The 8,285-nt window shown below is 36.8% G+C and overlaps 2 protein-coding genes across 2 annotated transcripts; both read right to left on the bottom strand.

Moving 5' to 3' along the window:
* Positions 1 to 3,021: 3,021 nt before the first annotated feature.
* On the bottom strand, positions 3,022 to 3,438 carry LOC103947657 (antifungal protein ginkbilobin-like protein). Its single transcript, XM_009358586.3, has one exon. It carries the CDS (start codon positions 3,436 to 3,438, stop codon positions 3,022 to 3,024), a length of 417 nt encoding a protein of 138 aa, XP_009356861.3.
* Positions 3,439 to 5,563: 2,125 nt separating this feature from the next.
* On the bottom strand, positions 5,564 to 7,998 carry LOC103947572 (aluminum-activated malate transporter 13). The gene is made up of 6 exons (XM_009358489.2): positions 7,661 to 7,998; positions 7,391 to 7,537; positions 6,748 to 7,020; positions 6,531 to 6,637; positions 6,154 to 6,297; positions 5,564 to 6,034 (listed from the first exon to the last, which is right to left on the bottom strand). The coding sequence occupies exons 1-6, from the start codon at positions 7,956 to 7,958 to the stop codon at positions 5,711 to 5,713; spliced, it is 1,293 nt and encodes a 430-aa protein (XP_009356764.2). The 5' UTR covers positions 7,959 to 7,998; the 3' UTR covers positions 5,564 to 5,710.
* Positions 7,999 to 8,285: the final 287 nt, after the last annotated feature.

Here is an 8,285-nt window from a genome sequence, read left to right as displayed (position 1 = left end):
TTTTAGTTCTTAAACAGAAAATGAAGTTGCTCATAATAACCAAAGTTGATGAAAGGGATTTTATTTTGACTATGATTAAAATGCTTCCGTTTTTAGACAGGTTTGGTGGAAACACTTAAAATGCTTTTGGAGTAAAAAAGACGCTTTTTGGCGAAGCTCGTGACTAGCGATGAAATTTTAATAAAATTCTTAAGGTTTTCATGTGGAGAGTACTCTATGCCCATAACCTATAGGATGATTGATCTTTGGACTTGCATTCTCTGTTAGGGGTTGATACTTCCAAGAAGGAGATGAGGTGAAGATGAATATGAACATGAACCTATTTGACAATAAACCAGCCTCTATCCACCATCAAGAGTCCCAGACTGAAGCCACTGGTGCCTACGGGGTGTCCCCGATTCATGGAACGAGCTTCTCTATGCGCTCTTCCTTGAACACGAGTCCATCATGCAGCTTCCTGAGTACGCTAGCATGATAATCACCGAAAGGGCTGCGGAAGGAAATTTGACGGAACATTTTGTTCAACCATGATCTGCTCGAGAATTGGAAGGATTGTTCTTAACAAGAGGAACATGAGAAAGGAGGGTGAAATGATTTGAAATTTTGGACCTTCGAGTCGTGGTGATAGGGTCTCAGACAATCGATTTGGATTCATACCAGGACACTCAACCGTGGAGGCAATCTATTTCTTACAAAGATCAACGGAAAGATTTAGAGATATGAAAAAGGATTTGCACATGGCATTTATGGATTTGGAAAAAGCGTATGATAGGGTCCCAAGAGAGATTCTTTGGAGGATTTTAGAGAAGAAAGGAGTACGAGGAGCATTTATTCAAGCTATAAAAGATATATATGATGGAGCAAAAACTGTTGTAAGAACTCATGAAGGACAAACCGAAAGTTTGCCTATAACTGTAGGGTTACACCAAACCTCATCTTTAAGTCCTTACTTTTTGCATTGGTAATGGATGAGTTAACGAGACATATTCAAGATGATATCGCTTGATGTATGCTTTTCGCATATGATATAGTATTGATAGATAAAACTCATGAGGGAGTAAGTGCGAAGCTCAACCTTTGGCGGGAAGTGTTGGAATCTAAAGGACTTCGCCCAAGTAGGTCAAAGACATAGTATATGGAGCGCATATTCAATGGGAACAAAGGTGCAAATGAGTTAAGAGTGAGGATTGAAGATCAAAAAGTACCAAAGAGCGAACCCTTTCGCTATCTTGGATCTATCTTACAAAAGAACAGAGAATTAGATGGAGACCTCAATCATAGGCTACAAGTTGGATGGATGAAATGGAAGAGTGCATCGGGTGTGTTGTGCGACCGTCATATGACACTGAAGATCAAGGGAAAATTTTATAGGATGGCAATAAGGTCAGCAATGCTTTATGGTATGGAATGTTGGGCGGTGAAATATCAACACGTACCCAAAATGAGTGTAGTGGAGATAAGAATGTTTTGTTGGATGTGTGGGCACACGGGAAATGACAAGATTAGGAATGAGGATATACGAGGCAAATTAGGAGTAGTTGAAATTGAAGATAAGACGAGAGATAATCGGTAAGGTGGTTTGAACATGTGAAACAAAGACCTACAAATGTTCCGGTTAGAACATGCGAGTACGAGATAGAGGCCCAGGGTCAAAGACATAGAGAAAGACCTAGGAAGACTTGGAAATAGACTTTAAGAAAATATTTGGACTACTTGGATTTAACAGAAGACATGGCACAGAACCAAGCGCAATAGCGTTCTAGGATTCATATAGCCAACCCCACTTAATGATATAAGGCCTTGTTGTTGTTGTTGTTGGAGTCGTGGTGACAGATTTGCAGGGCTAACACAGGTAAGGGGAACTCTTTGCAGCAAATTTATGATTGCCAGACACTGAAGCTAGAGAAGGCATGCCATGATTTGGGGATGCAAGTAGGCAGAGTTTGATGGCATGTCGACGGAACTCTGTTTTGGTTATGTTATGAGCTCCACTAGTACTTATCTGCAAGTATGCGCATAGGAGACCGTTGAAGAAAGAGTCATTGTAGAGACAATTGAAGTAATTGGGAGCCATGCTCATACTCTATCTCATTCTCATCTCTCTTTTCCTACACTACTCACCCTCCTCTCTCAGCACTCCGCCTCTGCCTCTTGCACGCCGCCCCCCTAACCTTTTAGTATTATTCCAAGTTGGTGAGGTTTGTAGGAAAGAAAATGTCAAATCTGTTAAGTTCCTTTCAAATCCGTAAGGTTCATAGGAAAGAAAAGATGTGTGTAGACACACGTTGGATCAACGTTGGTTATTTACTATGTATATAACGTTGGAGAATTAAAGAAATAACTGTCATATTAATAATCAAATAAAGAGGAAAAAGGTTGCAAAAGTGCGCAACGTCCCAATTCTTCTGAAATTATGAGTAATAATGCCAACGTTATTTGAAGGCAAGTGACCCTTTAGCACAGTGGTGAAGATAAGTGTTGCTCTTGTACTATGACGTGGGTTCAAGTCCCGTCGACTTTCTAATTTAACATCTAACGAATCGCGTTGACTTTCTAATTTAACATCTAATCTAACAAATCTATCGTTCGACAAAAAAAAAAAAAAAAAAAAAAGGATTTGAAGGAAAATGAATTGTCACAATGAGCATGGTTTGTATTTTGAAACGCCCCATAAAATTCCAACAGAAAATCCGTTCTGGCTATATTCTAGACCCTGCTACTAAGACATGTGCAAGTGCTGATCTCATTTCTGGTTTCTTGATGAAATAAATGTGCCTAAAAAAGAACTAAAAAATGGTGCCTTGATGTGTAGAACTCTACCAATCAGCGCATTCATGTGCAACAACCACAAACGCAGAATTGAAATCTCCAAAAGGTGAAGACTGAACCATGAAAAGCTAGCTATCCCATAATGCTTCACGAAAGGAAGATTTTTAGTACACTGAAATTATATAATGTTATTGCAGCAGCAACATTTAGTAACTAGTGGAAATCAAACTATAGCTAATGGGTGGAGGCTGATCAGTCAGTAAATGGGTATTGCTCATACCTTACTGCACAATCAACCAGAACTGCACGACCGCCTATCGCATTTTGACACGTCACTGACATGTCTGTTTTTGCAGCACCAAGACAAGTAGTGCAATCTGGGGCTGTGATGTTTTTGTTACAAGAAGCATGGCCGTACGCAAACGCATTAGGGTAAGGAGATATGTTGTAGGAATCATAGTTCTTGTGAGCTGGTGCGGCAGTTTCCAATTCTTGAAGAACATAGGCTAGGCTTACAGCAAAAGGATCACCAGCTGTGTACAACCCTCCGTTGCATAGAACGTTTGTCACGTTTGTGTCTGGAGTGCATCTTACCACACTGCAGAAGAAAAACCCTGCGAATCCGATTAGGGTTAGGGTTACTGCAATTTTCATGAGATGAATGCCCATTTTTTCTCTGTTTCTTGTTGTTGTGATGTCTCCTGATCTTATCAGAGTTGAAGCTTTTTAACTTTGGATTCTCTTTTTTATGGTTTATCTTAATCATGATCACTATAATTATGTATGTTTCTCCGTCGGCATCCTTAATTTTATACTTTTATTTGTCTTACTTGAATGGTCTTATGTTGATTATCCTATTCCAATGGCTTATACATTTGTCTTCTTTTAACAGAAATTATCATGATATTATTTAAGACCTGAGCTGGTGATCCAAAATATATACAAAATAGATCAATGGGTTTGTCCTTAATCTCTGCCAAGGTCCCTTCACAAAGCTGCAGGCCAGATAAGATACCTATATAGGATGATGACCACTCCATCCTATCACTACAAAAAAATATGGACAATGTGCGCAATAAATTATTTATGCCCTTTGAGGCCAAAGAGCACCAACATATAATGTGCTCATAGACCAATAGTAACAATGCAGTGACTAAAATGGTATTTACACCCTCTATGGATGTGCCCTTTGATCAAGGAGCACAATAAAATATGTGGTGCTCAAAAAGATAAGCACAAATAAAGATCCTTTTGTGCCTCTGACAACTATGTCAAATGACTTCTGACAAAGGTCCTTTATCTTATTTGGCCTGCAGCTTTGTGAAGGGACCTTGGTAGAGATTAAGGCCAAACCTATTGATCTATCTGACAAAGTTTTGGCAGATCTGACAACTATGTCAAATGACTTCTGACAAAGGTCCCTTATCTTATTTGGCCTGCAGCTTTGTGAAGGGACCTTGGTAGAGATTAAGGCCAAACCTATTGATCTATTTTGTATATATTTTGCTATGGTGTGATGATCAAATCTAAGTTAGGAGAAAATTTTATATGGGAGCAGCTGTTTACACGGGAACACATTCATAAGGTGTGAAATTTTACACTGGATAAATCCAGGGCTTAAGCATACTAGCTTTAACAACTTTAGGCAAGGCAAATTTGTATTTTTAGGATGATAACAGAAAAAGTTGACAAATAAGCACCTTTACTTCACTACACTCGATATAACCTGATAATATATGGGTTCCAACAATTTCACCCCTTATAAGTGTGTTGCCGTATAAAAATTTGTCAAGTCCTAAGTTAGGCACAAATGTCCGAATTTAAATTCATTGTCTTTCCCACACAACATGTAGGGCTGGCCCTAAGTGTAGCCCAAGTAGATGCCTGCCTAGGGCCCCCACTTTGGAGGGGTCCTTAATTTTTTTTATATCCTATAATTAACATATAAATACAGAAGAAAAAAAAATATCATAATTCATTTGTTGGTGTAGTGGAAATGTTTGGCTTTCTTTTTCTTTGGGGTGTTGAGTTCGAAAAACATAGCTGCCTTTTTAGTCACTAGTTTTTTCTTGTTTTTCAAATTTACTCCTAATCCCATCTGTTTAAATGCATATAAAGTTATAAAACTCAAGTCCTTTTGCAATCTTTTTTTCTTTCAACTTCCCAATCTCTCTATTTCTATTGAATGTTTAAACCAACTATCACATGATTTTGAAGATTGTACTTTAAGGTAATCAAAACTTTAAATTTATATTTTTCTTTTCAATAATTTTTTATTTAATGGATTATTTTAATATTCAATTCGTTAGTGTGATGTTGATTTTAGAAGGAAAAAAAAAAACACACACACACACACACACACACACACACAAGAGAAACAATTGGCATTGTTGAATTTATTATACTCGTCGATCAAGTTTTATTGTTCTTTATTCTCTTGTTCATCAAGTTTTATTGTTCTTCACTCTCAATCTTAGACTATTGACTGCAAACATTTAATACATTTGTGTCTAAAAATTTGAGAGTGTAATGTTTAAGTAATGTTTTTATATTTATCTTCTTTTGATATTAATTTTTAATGATATTTAATGTGGAAATAGAATTTTTTATGTATTTAGCAAATTCTTTTTTATACATATCAATGTACAAAGAATCGGAGATCAACAAACTTTAGAGCCCTACTTCGAAGGCTCACATAGAGCTCCTAAATTCTCAAGGCCGGTCCTAACAATACGCATGCATAAGATCACATCATATGATAAAGTAATCATAGTTTCAGTTACTCGGTTAATTAATATATACTATACATCTAGCTAGCTACGCATCCTCTCCAAACTCGCATAATTTCGGAACATACGTGGAGTTTTGTAGGCCAAAAATGGGAAAATGTTTATGCACCATAGTTAAGAATATTAAAGTCTATATATAGGCATAGCTATAGCTATTTAGCATGAAAACCAGCAAGCTCTCCAAGTTCTTCAATCTCCTTCGCCAATTCTTCCAACTTTTCAATCATCTCTGTCAACAAGAAGACAAAGCTTGCAATTGCAAGTCCATCAACATTCTCTATTGGTCCAAACTTTGAAGGAGAAACAATCGAGCTCAGTTCTAGTCTCATTGACTTCAATTTGGGAATTATCACAGCCTCCCGGTTGCATCTTCTCATCTTCACAAGGCTCTCTCCAAGCTCTCTTAGGCTCCAAGCAAGTGTCAGTCCTACAGCTTCACTAGGCTCTTCGATAGACTGCCTCAGACTCCACGACGGCTAAAATCACACATAATTTGAACCAGCTTAAGAATTTTTCTTGGAAAGAAGATGAACCAAAATTAATTCAAACAAAGGCCAAGTGTGCATGTTATATATGTACATATGTACATGTGTACCTGTCTAGGAGATTGAAGACAACCTTTGAGGGAAATGACAATGGTAGCTAACTCTCGAAGAAGCTCTCCAACTTGTAGGTATTTTGTCCATGGGTACTTGAGACCAAACTTTCCATGCCATGGTTCCCATTTCGCAAAATTTGCCTGTCATACATAATTAATTATAGAACACCGTGATCTCATGTTTTTGTTTATAAATTTAACAAGGATAGTGTTATTCGTATCATATTTGATGAACTACATTTTTTTTTTTTAATAAGAAGTGAATTACATACATGTGAGTTATATTATTCCATTAGTAGAGAGGCCGTCAATAACTATATGCTGTACAAATAACAATGTTCTCGCTAAAATGTGTATGGAAGTATTATATATACCAGTGTCTCATCCTTTGACTTGGAGTTCAATACCGACTTGCAACTACTAGAAATGGAATCATCCTTCATATTTTCCTTGTCCAATCTGAAGTAATTCTCTAAGCATCCTGCAAATCAATCATTCAACAAATTAAGATGGTTAACTATTCACTTAATTAGATGGGTCATGCGTTTACTTTAATCACTAACACAACTTAGTGCATGCTTTAATTATTACCTTCAATTGAGTCAGCAAGGAGTTGAAATTTATGAGCTGTAGAGTCATGAAGTTCATCACTAGTCCATGTTGGGAAGACTAGCAAGCTTACGAATATGCATACTGCAAATCCCATTGCGATTGTTGAAAGACGATCACGAGCTATTTCCAACACTTTACCGGCACGTAAACCCGATACAATTACTAAGTTGAAGGTTAAGATGAAGATCAGGACTCCATAGTCGTATCTTTTCTTGATGCTAGGCACTAATCTAAAATATGTCGCAATTGCACCTGAAATATAATAAAATGTAAGATTTACTTAGTAAACAGTTTATCTTTTTTTGCTCTCATTCTTTCATTTTTCTTATTCAATAAAATTTTTGTTCATTTTGTCCAAAATTTCTAATATATATGTATGTATGTGTATGTAGTATTTGATCACAATTCATCATCAACCATTCAAATCTGCATAATGCACGGCACGTTGATAATGCGCCATAATCTTCTAGACTTATAGGGATGGAAGTTCCAAATTCTCTGGGACCAACTTTGTACAATATTAGACTATATATGCATTATAAAAGTTCCTTTACGAAATTATATATGAGCATTACTCTTGAAATATCAAAATTAATGGATGGCCTAACATTATATATCTTACCCATGACAAACACCCAACAACCGATCATTACGGCGTTGCCCTTGCCCATTCCACCAACTTCTTGAGCAAAAGTTGCAGCTGAACACCCCAATACACCTCCTAAAATTGTACCCATTCCACGGTTTAAGCCCTTACTAAGTGTAGCACCTGAAAACAAAAAAATGTTACCATACACAAAGTTAAAACATGTATTAGTAACTTAATGAATTTTTTTTCGTTGGATAAAAAAGAGTGAAACTCTCCAATGTAACCCAGAAAAGTAGAGCAAACCTGCATAAAACTCAAAAATGACGACGACGGTCATGATAGCCCACATGGCATTCTCTCCAACTTGTTCATAGAGAGGGTCGAGAAGATAGAGAAGTGAAACCAAAACTAGGGCAACTCCAACCTTGATGCAGTGAAGCAGCTTTCTCATATCTTGCTTGCTTTTCTGATCAATTACTCTAAGTGTAAGATTGGAAATAATTCCAAAAATAGAAAACTTCTGCCTCTCATCTTTGTCTTGAATATTTTTGGGAAGATCAAGCTCCACATCTGCCGGAATAGTTATCACGGTCGAACCCATAATCACTAATAAGAAATATTAATAGAAATATTCTCTTAGTTTATTTTTTCTTGTTTTAGCTAGACTAATTAATACAAATCACTCACTTTGTAGTTGTGAAACTTGGAAGGGAGATATCGTGTTTATATATACACGGCTTTCCCATGAAAAGTAGCCAAAGTGGGAACATATATGGTACCTATTGACCTAAAGTGGGCCTAGCTACCAGGGGTTTTACACTTAATTTAATAGAAACATTAAGAAGACTCTCTCAAAAATAGATTCTCTATAAATTCTTTACTACCACATGTTTATGGCCAAAATTATAGTCACCTTAGTGGAACACGC

The sequence above is a fragment of a genome, unplaced genomic scaffold, assembly GCF_019419815.1.
Source record: "Pyrus x bretschneideri cultivar Hongxiangsu unplaced genomic scaffold, Pyrus_bretschneideri_v1 Contig25, whole genome shotgun sequence".
Classification (NCBI taxonomy): Eukaryota; Viridiplantae; Streptophyta; class Magnoliopsida; order Rosales; family Rosaceae; genus Pyrus; species Pyrus x bretschneideri.
This window is presented reverse-complemented; position numbering and strand designations above follow the sequence as displayed.

Bases quoted from the DNA above. Each gene is read 5' to 3' on its own strand.
- LOC103947657 (XM_009358586.3), bottom strand. From the start codon at position 3,438: ATGGGCATTCATCTCATGAAAATTGCAGTAACCCTAACCCTAATCGGA.
- LOC103947572 (XM_009358489.2), bottom strand. From the start codon at position 7,958: ATGGGTTCGACCGTGATAACTATTCCGGCAGATGTGGAGCTTGATCTT. The intron at 6,638-6,747 runs GTAATAATTAAA...ATTGATTTGCAG, and splicing joins CCTTGCTGACTCAATTGAAG to GATGCTTAGAGAATTACTTC. The intron at 6,298-6,530 runs GTATATATAATA...TATGTATGACAG, and splicing joins AGTCAAAGGATGAGACACTG to GCAAATTTTGCGAAATGGGA.